Source organism: Ursus americanus, chromosome 8 (genome assembly GCF_024610735.1).
Source record: "Ursus americanus isolate L20-20 chromosome 8, mUrsAme1.1.p, whole genome shotgun sequence".
Taxonomy (NCBI): Eukaryota; Metazoa; Chordata; class Mammalia; order Carnivora; family Ursidae; genus Ursus; species Ursus americanus.
The window spans coordinates 24477059-24492452 of record NC_142134.1 but is presented as its reverse complement, the minus strand read 5'-3'; the positions used below and the strand labels follow the sequence as shown (position 1 = coordinate 24492452).

The window sequence follows — 15394 nt, the reverse complement described above, 5'->3', positions numbered from 1 at the left end:
GATCAGATTTGCAGAGGGCTCTGTCTACAAGGCAGCCAGCTGGCAAAGGCTATTCCAGGGCCAGCCTGAAGCAGCAGAGCCCTGAGCACTTTGCCCTCCAGTCTCCTTGGATCATCACAGTATAGAGAACCAGAGCCTTCTGTTTAGCAAGACTCCACTGGGGTGTGTAGGCTGGCGTGGCATCAGCGCGAACGTACTCAAGGCCAGAAAGTTGTGGTTAAGGAGTTACTGGAGTTGCCAGCCAGGGTGATCCGGATTGAACCAAGCAAGTGGTGATGGAACAAGAAATGAGATAAGATGTGAGATGAATTTGGGAGACAGATCGATAGCAGGTGAGGGTGGGAGAAGGGAGGAGAAAGATGAAATGTGTGACTTTCAAGCTGCTGCCAGTGGGGCACTTGGGAGAGAACCGTGGGACCATTAGCCAGGGTGATGAAGGCAGGAAGAGCAAAGACGAAGTGAACACCCACTTGAGCACGGGAATCACACAGACCTGAGTTTGAACTTGAAACAATGAAAAGATTTTATAAAACAGTCTTTAACAATTGGATAAAACAAATGAACCTAACTGTATACCCAGATGGTATCCTATCCACAAAAAGACGGTCTTTAAACGAGCTGGGGTTGCCCTCACAGCATGGTCAAGGCTGGCCAATGGGGCTCTGTCTGTGTGAAGGGAGACTGGAGGGGAGTAGATGGGCAAGCAGTTGCCTTTTTAAAAAGTCATGACCTTTATGTTGCATACATTGTTCCCACTCATATCCTTTTAACTCTGTATACTCTAGGAATTTTACATGTGTCTTGACTCTACAACTATATATATTATAAGCCCCTGCAGTAGTTGGCTTCTTTCCTAGAGGAAGAGATCTCTGCGCCCCAAGTGTCACTGATATAGGACTGAACTTGGAAATTGGAGTGGTTCTCATCCAATTACACTCTGATCCTAAATCCTGCCCATTTTGGTTTTTACTGTTTCAACTTTGAAATAATTGTAGACCCATTAAGAAAGTTGCAAAAATAGTACAGAGATTGCCACTACACCCATCCCCTAGCTCTCCCTAAAGTTAACATCTTTTATAACCATAGTCCAAGTATCAAAACTAAGAAATGGGCATTGGTAAAATGCTATTAACTATAGACGCTAGACTTATAAACAGTAGACTTTATTTAGATTTTATCATTTTTTCCCTATACGAATGTCCCTCTTCTGTTCCAGGATTCCATGTTCTATTTGTCCTGTTTCCTTCGTTTCCTCTCATCTGTGATATTTCCTCAGATTTTCCTGGTCTTTTCTGACCTTAACATATTGGAAGAGTACAGGCCAGTTATTTTGTAGAATGACTTCTATTTGGGTTTGTTTGATATTATCTCATGGTTAAACTGAAGTTCTACATTTTTGGCAAGAATACCACAGAAGTGATATGTCCTTCTTAGCATGTTCTATCAGGGATTACATGATGTCAGTATGTTCTATTCCTGGTGATGTCAACCTTGAGTACTTGGTTGAGGTGAAGTCTGCCAGGTTTCTCTGCTATACAGTTATTATTTGTCTCTTTGTAATTGATAAATATCTTGGAGGAGATAACTTTGAGGCTATGTAAATATTCTTGTCTCTCCTCAAACTTTCTCCATTGGTGGATATATTCCCTGCAACATTTATTACTAGAATATTCTAAGGTGACTATTTCTTTCACTCCTTCTACATTTATTAATTGGAATCCTTCTAGAAGGAAGAGCTCTCTCTTTCCTACTTATTTTAACTGTTTATATCAGTAAGGACTCCTTCACATTTAATTTATTCTATGGGTTGTAATCCAATGATACTGTTATTTTATCGCTTACGTTATTCCGGTTTTGGTCATTGGCAGCTCCTTCAGGCTGGCTCTGGTCTAAATGCTGTGTTGAGGGGTGCCTGGGTGGCACAGCGGTTAAGCGTCTGCCTTCGGCTCAGGGCGTGATCCCGGCGTTATGGGATCGAGCCCCACATCAGGCTCCTCCACTATGAGCCTGCTTCTTCCTCTCCCACTCCCCCTGCTTGTGTTCCCTCTCTCGCTGGCTGTCTCTCTCTCTGTCGAATAAATAAATAAAATCTTAAAAAAAAAAAAATAAATGCTCTGTTGAATTGTGGAAAGGAGTGAGGTGCCAACGTCTTGGTCTTCCACTTAGAGCAGAAGTGATGTGCTTTTGAGCTTCTTAGGAGTCTTCCAAGCGTTGAGGGTGGGAGGTTAGAAGTGATCTTTGAGCAAATCTAATTTGTAACAGGGCACAGAATGTGGAATTGAAAAGTGCCACCTCATGAGCCAATTCCAAGTGCACTGGGTCATAGTTATAAATAGTTCCTTTTTTGTGGAGAAAATAGCCAGGAAGGATTTTCTCATTTATGTATAAGAAAAATGGAAGAGTAAAAGCAAGAAACTCCATCCCCCTAGGTGTAGACAGGGACCAGCCAAGAAACCACGTGTAGAGAGAGAAACGCTTGGTGGCCCAGGGCTTAATATTCTCACAGATCCAATCCCATCCTTCCCTTCCTGCTTAGACCCCTGAAAGCTCTCTCACCTAACTTGTCAGTAGGGATCCTGTGATCTCACTTACCTTAACAGAAATATCTCCGTAAAGTCTGTCAAGCCTAGACCAGGGCTTTACAGGGAGCTGGTAAAGGAAATAAAATGTTCCAATTTAAAACTCAAGATTTCCTGAGCTATGTGCTGTCCTCCAGAAACTTCTCAGCCCTTCCCCCACCAGTCACCACCATCATTACGATAACTATCTCAATGACGTATTAAACATTTTCCACATGGTAGTGTGGGCTCTGTAAAATAAATCAAGACAAATCCGTAATAGTAGCTCAGGTTTTGACCCCTAATTCATTCTCAGTTGAGCAGTGAGGCTGGTTCAGCTAGCACTTTGCACTTCCCTTGGCAATGAGTTTTGGCCCGGTGCCACGGACTTAGCATTCACAGGACAGTGTGCTTAGGAGGTCTAGTGGATGCTGATTTGGACCCTGCTTTAGTGGCCTCCCAAACTGTGAGAAGCTTAAAGCAGTTAACACACTTTTGCAGACAGTGGCATTTTTGCATGTGGAGGAGGCCGCGGGTTTGGCAGAGATCATTCAAGGAAACTTCCTGATTCCAGCTGGATGCATTTTATCAGCAGATGGTTTTCCTTGCTTCTCTCCTCCTCCTGCCCACAAAATGGAATTCTAGCATTTCTAAGCTGCGTGCTCATGTCTAAGATGCTGGTCTTCTCAGGAAAAGTTACCAAGGGTCTCCTTCTCTTCACTCAGATTTGGCAGAAATTGAATTTTAACTGGCCAATTTGCAGAGGTGACTGGGAGTGAAAGTCCCACCCAGCTGCACGCTTAGTGAGTTCAGAGCGGTTCAGAGTGTCTGACAGGAGGCGCAGGGGATAGTTGGGAAGAGGAGAGAGCAGTAGTAGGGCGAAATGGCTTTTTATCCCACCCCTGAATATGACTTGCAGTTGACCAGAGGGCTGTTATCTAGGATGCTTCTGTTTGCCACCAGGTAAGTCCACTACTATGTGGGAATGAGCTCTAGCATTTTCACTGCAGGACTCGCACCTGTGAAGCCTTTCACAGGTGTCTTTTTGATGTTGTGCTGGATCGCTTTATAAAGAAAAGTAACCACGTTTAAGCCTGTTTTTCTCAACCGTTGTTGAAAAGTCTCATTATTTGAGCACTCATGTAATTCAGTACTGTTAATATTTCTGCTTGGGAATTTTCAATCATTCTCTCTCCTCTGTATACAGTCACTATATTTCTTATGATGTGCGTATTTGGAATGGCTTTTATCTCATTCAGATTAGCAACTGCTTTGTGTCCTGCACTTCATGGTTTTGCTTCCCCATTTCCCTGGGGAATTCCGCAGTAACTGTTTCTATTTCTCACGAGGAATGATTATCTGTGTACTAACAGCCAAGTTCTTCTCTATTCTCATTAACATTTGTTTGAAGACAAGGAACCTGTGAACATATTCTGTTTTAAAGACAAGGTGTGGTCTTCTCACTGAACTTTGAATTTACATGAAAAGAACAATGTATTGAGATTGCCAGTTGTACATTATGTAACGCCATCACAGTTGCACATATAAATACTTGATTATCTTTTCCCTATTCACAGTAATTTGAATCAGCTTTTATTCTTTTTTTTTTAAGATTTTATTTATTTATTAGAGAGGGAGATAATGAGCAGGGGGAGGGGCAGAGGGAGAGAGAGAAGCAGGCTCCCCACTGTGCAGGGAGCCCCATGTGGGGCTCGCTCAGACCCAGGACCCTGGGATCATGACCTTAGCTGAAGGCAGACGCTTAAACTGACTGAACCACCCAGGCACCCCTGAATCAGCTTTTATTCTTATATAATCTTGATTCAAGGTTTTTGTTCAGAGCTATGCTTAATGCCAATGCTTGCTTCTAGGGATACTATTACTTAAAAGAACATGTGGCATATGGACAAGAAGAGGATGTGGCAGTCATGGTAATGTTCTAGATCTCAAGGTGATTTGAATATTTATTACTACAGGAATTCATCTTGTTATTATACCTTGTAAAAGGTAAAAAAGAAAATATGAACTGCTTATATTATAAAACAGAGAGAGAGAGGGATCACAGGGCTGGTTTTTCAAGTTTTATTTGGCATTCTTTCATTTGAAAGTGAGTAAGAGAGAAGCACTCTTTGGAGTTGTATTATTTTCTCCCCCACCAGTGTCAGGTTATGTGTGAGTGGCTGCAGTGGTAGGTAAACCCCCGTTGTAAAAGTTATTATGAAAATATCGGTAGGGTAGGCACTGAGGGGCTGGGGCAAGTACTCCTGAAGCTTTCAGCTTCTCTGTCTTCTTTTCATTCAGGCTACTATAATACTTAAAAACTTTCTTTCAGTGAACAGTCCCTTTCCGGTACGATTTCAAAATGTAGATTCTTCTTTTGACCACTGTTGAAGGTTTTTCTCTAAAACGAATTCTTTCTGGCCTTTCCTTTGTTTTCTTGTTGCCTTTAATTGCTTATTTGGGGCCTCTTTCTCTAAACGACAAGAAAGTGAATTAGAGAAGAGAAAAACAATGCAATGCATCATACTTAACCCAAAAGAGAATTCAGTTTCTTTAGTGTTAGACGTTTGGGGGCCATCTATTTGTTTTTTTTTTTTTTTAATGGAATGGTGTTTGGAAAAAAATAACTTCCAAAAGGTAAGGCTTTTGCCTCACAAAAATCAAAAAACAAACAACAAAAACCCCTTTCTTCACTTGTTTTGGCAAATGAAATTCAATTTATACTTTGGGAGGAGCCTGGGTGGCTCAGTCATTTAAGCCTCTGACTTCAGTTCAGGTCATGATCTCAGAGCCCGGCACTGAGCCCCCCATCTGGCTCCCTGCTCAGCGGGGAGCCTGTTTCTTCCTCTGCTTGCCGGTACCCCTGCTTGTGTGCATGCGGTCTCTCTCTGTCAAATAAATAAATAAAATCATTTTTTTAAAGATTTTATTTGACACACACACACAGAGAACAAGCAGGGGGAGTGGCAGGCAGAGGGAGGGGGAGAAACAGGCTCCCATGGCTTATTTGCAAACATTGAAGTGTGAGTTGACTATTCTGATTCCTCAGAGTTGAGAGTAAGAGGGTAGAAAGAGAGGGCTATTGAGAAAAAGACGTTCAACATCACCATCCCGTCGGTGACTACGTGAAAAATGCCCACCCCCGTTGCTAGTCCCTTTCCTTTATGATAATAGTTTTCCTTGGTCATCAATAAAATTTAAATCTTTTCAAAATCATGTCAGAATAGAGAGTGGGGAGGAGATAAACCAGTAGTGAAAGGATGTTAGGACAGGTGTGAGGAATGGGGCGGAGCATCTTGCTAGAAAAGGTTTTTTCATCTTTTATGCGAATTTTAGATGTTAGAGGCTTCTTTCGGTCAGTTAGCACACTTCACTCTTACTTGTGATTCCATTGTCACAGCCAAAGTCCCCGGGGCATATTATCAGGATGTGACATTTAAAAAGAACGTTCCAGAAAGGACTGTGTTGCTGTGGGGTTATATTACCTAATGCATACCTTTCTACCCACTGAACCACTCGTTTAAGACACAGATGTTAGTGAGGCAATTATAAAAGCCTTAGAAAATTTTGCTTGGATTTTTCTGTGTATCTGAAAAGTCTGAAGTACAGCCTTGAAGAGCCCTGTAGTCCTAGAAACTAGAGGCTAGGGATGCTTTAAGGGGGTAAAGGATTTCTCAAAAACAGTGTCTTTGCCAACAGTGTTTGAATGCACAATTACCATCTTTTTTTTTTTCTTCCTTTTTGTATTTTGGAAGATAGGCTTTTTCAACTCCTTAAAAATTTCGACAGCTTTCCTGTGTCCTGTGAACACGTAGAAAACACATCTCAATATAGGGTGATTTTTATTGCGCAGAGAGTGCCATCTGGACCTATGGGACGAAACAATGCTATGAGTACAGCTCAGCGTGCTTGGCTTGGTCATCGTTTTCAATTGCTAAATATATTTGTCATCAGTATTTGGGGCCTATCACTGTCCTGTAAACAGGACATGCCTGAAAGGGCATTGTTCTTCCTTTCATCTGTTCTACCATTCTACAGATATGATCTCCTCCCCCCAAAATCACTTGTATAGTGCCATTTAATTGTTCATATTGAGTTTGCTTCCTCTTTAAGGTTATGTGAAAGGGGCAATTTAGCATTAACTAGCAAAACTGCAAGTGCCTATTTTGAGCCAACAATTCTACTTCCGGGAATTTCTGCTGTGATATGTCAGCATAGATAGAAAACAGTGTATGGGCATGGTTATTCACTGAAGCATTATTTGTAATACCAAAAGACTGGAAATCAAGAAGTATCCACAAAAAGGGTCTGGTTAAGTAACTATGATATCTGCACATGGGAGAAAATGGAGCAGCTAAAAGGAAAAAAGGGCACGTGGAAGCTAAGCTCCGAAGAGACACGGGGTGCGGCCTGGGAAGGGTGCAGTAGGACTTCTCAGTGGCTTTGATCTTTTTTTTTTTAAACTATGAATTAACTACCTATTCAAAAAAATACCTGAAATATAGGGAAAACATTAAGATCTGTTGTGATGAGTGCACTAAACAGACGACGGACTGGCAGGTAGGTAGGTTAGTGAGTATATTAGAAAATGGGATATTTTATTTGGTAGTGCTGGTAGTCTGCTTTGTGTTCTTACACATTCAGCTCCTGTCTGGTTGATAACTGGCATGGTTTTAGAAGGCTGGTGTGCCCAGAAGAGTCAACACAAAGTGTCAGTCATAACAGCTTGTCTAAGCACAGCATCAACAAAAAAAAACGAACTCTAGCTCTTTGAATTTTTTATGTTCCAAGTTACGGTTATCACCGTCTCCATTTATCCAAAGGATACCAATCCTTCAAGGTCATCTGAAGTCGGGCTCTACCTCTAGGCCTTTTGGCCAACTTCAGATCCTATTCTTGATCATGGGCAGCACATGAGCTGTTTGATGCCTGTATCCCAAATCCCTCTAGAGCCACATGGCCCAGTAGGATCTCATGACTTCTCCTACCATCTGCTTTTCACTCTTATGGCTCCAGTCACACTCCCGTGTGCTTCCTGAAAATCCCAGATTTAGTCCCACCCCAAGGCCTTTGTGTTTCATTGTTCCATCTGTGCTAAACACTCTGGGTTCACTCTCATCATTTAGATCTCAGTTCAAATGTCACTCTCAACAAGGCTGTTCCTGATCCCAAAGCAGACACCCTCAATGACACTCACATTACCTAGTTTTATTTCCTTCAGAACTCTTAGAACTGTATGAAAATATCCTATTTGCTTATTGTCTGTCTCTCTACTCTGCCCTCCAGACCTTATTTCTACTGCTTACTGCTTAGATATTAAGAGCACCAGACAGATGTGTGAGTTTAATATCCGCTCTGCCCCTCACTACCCTTGTGACTGTGGACAAGTTGCTTAGTTTTTCTTATTTACTTCATTTTCTCATTAATAGCCCTGTAACATAAAGATAGTATAAAAAGTGAGAAAACATGCACCAGTGCCTACAGTGGGCTTGGCACTCAGCAGGCACTCAAATATTTTTTTGAATCTATGAATAATTGTTCTGTTTAATACTTTTTCTTGCATCTAAGTCTCCCCAACAAGATTATAAACTCCTCGTGACCATCTGTGACCTCTCAGAACTCCAACTAGACTTCATCAAGGTAGAAGGCACATAGTAGGTGATCAGTGAAAACAGCCTGCCGTACCTGAACTTGATTACAGATTTCTCAGAAATATGCTGTGCATTCCTGAATCAGTGTTAGGGCACAGTCATCTTAGAAGGACATCATGTCACTTGCTAGTTCCAGTTCCATCAGCCTACCCATCCCACACAGTTGAGCTTCCTTGTTTGTGGTCAGGAATGCAACAAAAGGGCTTTGTTTGAATTACGCCCACATGCAAAACTTGGTTTGCTTAAATTTTAAAATTAAATGGTCTTCTGACTCTTTTTGATATGCCCATGATGTAATGCCCTTTAGGAAAGTATTTCCTTATCTTCTTAAAGATCAAAGTGATCCCAAAATATGAAAGCATGCTGTGCTCTTTAGGAATGTTTATTAAATTATTTGCATCATTGAAAAAAGTCAGCCAACAGCTGTTTGACTTTTTTGGTTATCTCAAGATACAGTGTGATATATTTTTAAAACAAGAGGCTATTTTTGAAATACTGTGATTTTTAATAGGTAATACATGTGCATGGTACACAATTCAAAAGTTACAGAAGGAAATACAGTGAAAAATAAGTTTTCCTCCCCAGAGGCAGTCATTGTTTCCAGTTTCCCAAGTATCACTCCGGAATAGTCTTTACACTAATAAACAGAGAAGGGGTTACGTATAGTTTCCTCTTCCGTACTGCAGCATACTTACAGTGCTAAACCTTACTGTCACCATCTAACCTTATATTTTGGAGATCCTTACGTGCCAATATGTATGGAGCTAATCCATTCTTTTAATGGCCACAAAAGCATTCTACTCTATGGATGTACTGCAGTGATTTAACGAGTCTGCTACTGATGAGCATTTAGCTTTTTTTTCTATCTTTTGATATGTTATTTAAAATTTTTTTTCCAGATGTTGCCGAACTATTCTTTCTTTAGGTTGTGCTATTGTATATTCCTCCTAGCAAGGTGTTAGAGTTGGTGGGCTAGATTTTGGTCCTCTTTTTCACTGTTCTTTTTCCTCACTTTATCACTTAACTGTTCGTGTGGAAGAATCTTATAAAGAAAAGACATCTCTGAAGCCTTCTCCCACCATATATGTTTTTGCTTTTGTCTTTTAGGGGCCTTTTGATTATTTCAAGATCTCTCTGTTCTTAATGTTTTGGTCTCCTGTGAGGAGACCTGACACCCCGCCCTAGGGCAGGTAGTTACCTCTCCAACCTCCAGAAAAAAAAGCTCCCCAAGTTGGGTTTCCTGTCTTGGCACTGAAAGTCTTGGACATTTATTTTATCTTTATTGTAGGAATTATTTCTTTGTGATGTATTACGTACTGTAGGAATTACTTCATTTGGTCTGCCTGCCCAGATGTAAGCTCCTTAAGGGCAGGACCCTATCTCAGTCATTAATTTTTTGAAATATCTCTCGTCAAGTTTTAACTCTTCTAGTTCTCACTGTTGTGCTCCTTGAGCTCCGCTCGCCACATCAACCCCCTCACTTTTCCCTCCCCTGGCATCATCAGGAAAACAGAGGACATTGGGTGCAAAGTCTCTCTGACCTTCCTCCCCCCTTTCATTATTAGGGGCGTCAACATCTTACCTCTTCCTTTCTTATTTCAGTGGAACTGGCTTTACTCCTACATAAATAAGGTATACTCCCCACACGCGCTCTAGAATGCCATCCCTTCCTACTTCCTCATGAGTCTTGAGGAGTGTCATCCTCTTTGTCCTGTATCCTGGAGCTCCCTGTCTCACATACGCTTGCTCTTGCTCGTACTTCTCCTTGTTTAAAACAAAACAGCAAGAACAAAACCTTTCCCTCCCTGATCTCCTCTAGATTTTCTAGCTACCACCCTCTTTCTCTCGCTTAGAGCCAAGTGTTTAAAAGAATTATCTGCCCTTGCTGTTTCTGTTTTCTCTCTCATTCCCCCCCTTACTTCACCCTAGTCAGGCTTCTGCCCCTGCAATTCCACTGCAAGGACTTACTAGTTGTCAAATCCACTGCACGTGCATCCAACCTCATCAAACTGCCTTCAGTTGGAATGGCTGACAGTTCCTCCTCCTCCCTGTCTCCACTGGGAACCTGTGAAACTCCTGTACTCTCCTAGTTTTTCTCGAACTACTTCTCTGGAACCTTTTTCTTGGGCTTCTCCCTTGGCTTCCTCCGCCCTAAATCATAATGGTTCTCAAAGATCCATCCTTAAACTACTTGTCTCCCTACGCATTCTTCCCAAGCAGCTTGCCTTTTCTCAAAGGTCATGTGTCTTATGACTCCTGATTTCTAAATGCAGCCCAGACTTCAGTCCTCTAGACTCTCTTGCCTACCATATTCCTCGGTGGAAAACCCCATAGGCTCCTCACATTTGCATGCCCCAGAGGGAGCACTGGGGAGCACCACTCTGTTTGCCTCTTCCCGCTTTCCATTCCCACCCCCTCCAGCTAATGGTTCTTTATATAAGTTAATTTTATTACCATTCTAGCTCAAGCTAGAAACATAAACACCATCCTTCCTCCTTGGCTATCCTCCCTTCTACACCACCTACAACCAAGTAGTTGTTGGCTGGGCATTCTCTTTTAAGGTCACTGCCCACCGCCTTAGTGCCAGGCCCTCATACCCTGGCCAATAGAATAGCCTCCAATCTTGTCTCTCTCACCTTGTTATTGGCAATATTTTACTGATACCCATATTTGAACATGCCCCTCCTTGGCAAAGGTTATTTGGGGGCTTTTAAATCCATAGGATACCATCCAAACCCTTTAGTGAGGTCTGTTAAGATCTAGCCCCTCCTACCTCTTCACCTTTATCTACTGTTCTTCCCTTACTCATCATCTCCTCCCCAGCTTCTCTGAATTGTTTTACCACGTGTTTGCACATTTCCATGCATTTGTCATGCTATTTTTTCTAGCTGGATGGCCTTCCCTTCCTTTTCCCATCCTCTTCCATCTAGGAAATCTTTCATGATGTAGGTAAAAGTGAAGCTTTCTTGACCTCACCCCACAGTATTAGTGAGTCCCTCCTCTGTGTTCACCAAGCATCTTGTACAGGTCTCTATTATGGAACCCATCTCATCACAGTTAACTTGCCTGTCCTCCTCTATATTCTGAATTATTTGGGTCTAATGATGCTTTGTTGTTCTTTGTATCCTCAGTGCCAGCATAGTGGCTGGGATATAGAAAGTCTCCCTGGATGTCCCCTGAGTGAATGGGAAAGAAACCGTGGAAACGTCTGGATAGGTTACATTTTTAAAAAAGCTTTGCTCTTCAAAGCACAAAGAAAAATTTTCTTCACTTAAAACAGCACCATTTGTCTTCATTGTTCTATGCAGAGCCTTTTGTACACTTGAGAGTCTGATTCAGAACTTCGAGCAAGGTGAGGTGGTGACCAACTGATAATATGAAGTCTGGTAGCTATATTGCACTTAGGGCACCTCCCCTCTTCTTTCCTGGGAGATTTCAGACTAGAGGGCTTCTCTGGAACCCCTGAAGTTATCAGTAAACAGTAGCTCACATCTTATCGCCTTGACTAGAAGAGGGATCTTTCTGTGGAGCCTGTGGAATTTATCAGGGCCTGTCCATTTCTCTTGGGTGGGAAAGACCTGTCAGCACCCAGTCTTTTTAGGTAGGCATGGTCAGATGTGGTTGGTGGGTGAAGCTGCTGAAGTCATCCCCAGCATTACCACCCTCAGGCGTCAGGCTGAGTTCACTCTTCAGCTACACCCATTGGATTCTCAAGGCCCGTTCCTAGTCACAGGGCTAGCTAGCATCCTGTTTCTGAGGGGGTCCTGCCAACTCTTCTCACTGAGGTAACCAGAACACGAGACGGCAAGATGATAGTTTTTCTTCCTTCTTATGTATTTTGGACCTATTTGGATCATTTAGACCCATATGAAATGTCTCCAGGTGCCTCATGCAAAAGAGACTTGGTATTTTTTCATTAAGTTCTGTATGGTTCTTTAGCAGCATCTGCTGAGTATCTGAAGTCCTAGGTAACTGGGTTTGAATCCCGGCTGTGGGACTTAGGGCTATGTGATTTGGGCCAGCCTCTGAGGTGCTTGGGGCACCAGAAAAGAAAGATTTCTAATCACTGGACGTAACTGGAATATAAAGCAGGAATCTGAGTCAGTGAGGAACTGGGGTTCAAGGAAGGTGGCCTGGCTTCAAGGAACTAGGTGAGGAACCTAGTTTCTGGGGGGACTGCATGTCCAAGATCAGAGTGAGTCTAGCAGCAAGAATGCCAAACTGTGAAGATACTGAGCCATTAACCTGGGGCTCCCTGGTGGCCTTCTGAGAAGAAGGCAGGTTCAACTCTGGGGCCATACAGAACCCACAGGCATGGGTTACCTGGGCCTATAATGGGGATTGAAGAAGTATGGGGGCAAGGAGGCAAATTGTAGTATTTTGCCTTCCATTGTCGGTCTCTTGTGTTTGCACCCTACTTGATCTCTTTAGCCCAAGGCTGTGCTACTACTTGTTTGCTTTCTTTCCTAGCTTCCAGGTAGGCAAGATTTAGTCCCTGTTGGCCTGTGTTTACCTCCTTGACTAGAGGTTACAGCCACTGCCCTGGCAGCTCCCTGCCTTACTGCTGTGGCCAAGGTCCTTCAGGCTGTGAGCACAGTAACCCTCTGCTGTAATTACCTACTCTCAGTATCTTACTGGGGAGCTCATCGCCAACAATAGCTCCTGCCCATTCTGCTAGTCTCCATCATTCACTCCTGGCTTCTCTCTCCCCTTTTCTGTCCAGGATTGTAGATCTCTCTGGTGGGCTTATCTCCCTATCATCTAGTCTTCACCAATTCTTTAATAATGACTGACTGAAGATAATGATACTTAACATTTATTGAGCTCTACTATATGCCAGGTATATTAGCTCATTTTTAATCTTATAAAAAACCCTATGGATAGGTTCTGTGATAACCTGCCTTTTTCAGATGAGGAAGCTCAGAATGATTAAGAAACTTACCACGAGTTTTTAGCTGTTGGATTTTAGGTATCAGGATTAGAATCCAGGTTTGTCTGATAGCAGAGCTGATAACCTTTAGCCACATTTCAGCTTCTCTCTATCCCCAGCATTTTATCAAGAGATATTTCAGTTTTTCTCACTTTCCTTGGCCACTGTAGCAACACAGACATTAGTCTGACTGTAGGTTCCTTCATTTCAATAAGTATTTATTGATAACTAAAAATCTTGTGTGTCTATATCCCTTGCTTTGCACAAGATCATTTTCCTATCACCCCAACCTCTCTTCAGAAAAAATATATGTATTTGGGGGAATGATTCTCTCTCTTGGCAAGTCCTCCATACTCTCTTACAGATTTTTAAAGTTGCTTCAGATTAAAATGAGGTTCATACACCCTCTTCAATTAATGTTTTTATACATGAACAAAGGCTTAGGGAGGAGAAGTAATTTATACAGGATCATGTAGCAGGTTAATAAAGTCAGAGTGAGAACCCATGTCTGACACCTGGGCTAGTAGTATTCTGATATACTGAACACTCAAAGTTTTACCTGTATTAGGGGAATGAGCTTTCGTTTATATAACATAAGCTAATATATTTTCTTCATGGAAAAGAAATAGATGGGCATGCTTAACAGCTTTATCGTCAGTGTATCAAAGTGGATTCTTGGATCCCATACACGTTTCTAAACTGCAGAAAAATTCCCCTACAGTCTTAGAATTCAGAAGTTTTCATCATGAAATTCCTGATAGCTCACCTCACTTTTTGCCAGAAATAAGGCAGTCACTCTCTCCTGACTCAGACTTTCTATAGTAGTGTAAAATGTATTCTTAAGTATTGCAATTGAAGGACACCCACTTTTTCCCTTTGGCTTTGTCAACACTTTGTGTTATAAGGGCAGCATATTTAAAAGTTGAAGTCATTGACTTGCAAAGTGAAAAACAATTTTCGAGAGCATCCTGCTGTTTATACCACGTAACTTAGAGCAGTGTTAACATTGAGGTAGCTGCTAATTTTTATGTAGTTCTTACCAAGAAATTAAAATAATGTAATTTATCCAGCATCAGGATATGACAGAGGACTCCAAAATCCCAGAAAGCTTTTTTACCATATAGCCACACAGTCTCTTGGGAGGTGGGAAGGAATTATTGCTCCCATTTTTACATATGGATAAACAGAGGCAACTCTGGCATAAAATGTTACCATGTTGGGAATCTAGGTGAAGTATATGTGGGAATTTTTTTTCCAGATTTATTGGGATATAGTTGGTAAAGAACATTGTGTAGTTTAAGGTGTACAATGTATTGATTTGTTACATTTATAAATTGCAAAATGATTCCCTCCATAGTATTGGCTACCACCTCCATCCTGTCACATAGTTATAATTTCTGTGGCGAGAACACTGAAGATCTACTCTCTTAGCAATACTCAAGTATATGATACAGTATTATTAGTTATAATCACCATGCTGTACATTAGATCCCCAATGTTGTAAGTCTCATAACTTGAAGTTTGTACTCTTTGACCAAATCTCCCACTCCCCTGCCCCTGGTTACCAACATTCTAGTCTGTTATACTGAGTTTGTCTTTTTTAGATTCCACAGAGAAGTGAGATCATATGATATTTATCTTTCTCTGTCTGCCTATTTCACTTAGCATTATGCCCTCAGGGTCCATCCAAGTTGTTGCAAATGGCAGGATCTCCTTCCTTGTCGTGCCTGAATAATATTCCACTGTGTGTGTGTGTGTGTGTGTGTGTGTGTGTGTGTGTACGTACATATCACATCTTCTTTGTCCATTCATCAGTTGATAGACATTTAGGTTTCCATATCTTGGCTCTTGTGAGTAATGCTGCAGTGAACACGGGAGTGTAAATATATCTACAAGATCCTAATTTCAATTTCTTTTTTTTTTTTTTTTTTTTTTTTTTAAAGATTTTTATTTATTTATGTGACAGAGAGACAGCCAGCGAGAGAGGGAACACAGCAGGGGGAGTGGGAGAGGAAGAAGCAGGCTCATAGCAGAGGAGCCCGATGTGGGACTCGATCCCGGTACGCCGGGATCACGCCCTGAGCCGAAGGCAGACGCTTTAACGACTGCGCTACCCAGGCGCCCCCTAATTTCAATTTCTTTGGATATATATCCATAAGTGGGTTGCTGGATCATGTGGTGGTTCTCTTTTTAATTTTTTAAAGGAACCACCACACTGTTTTCCATAGTGACTGTACCAATTTGCATTCACGTGC

The 15394-nt window shown here is 41.8% G+C and overlaps 1 protein-coding gene across 5 annotated transcripts in view; it reads left to right on the top strand.

Annotated features, from left to right (window-relative positions):
• SHROOM3 (shroom family member 3) overlaps positions 1-15394 on the top strand; it is a 304580-nt gene that overhangs the window by 248228 nt on the left and 40958 nt on the right. The window contains exon 1 of one of the 5 annotated variants that reach the window (XM_087864064.1): positions 1972-3521. The exons of the other annotated variants lie outside the window; for them this stretch is intronic. Within the exon in view, the coding sequence (XP_087720190.1) occupies positions 3442-3521 (80 nt within the window). The 5' untranslated portion in view covers positions 1972-3441. Of the gene's footprint in view, positions 1-1971; positions 3522-15394 lie in introns of those variants that run through there. 5 annotated transcript variants of the gene reach the window in all.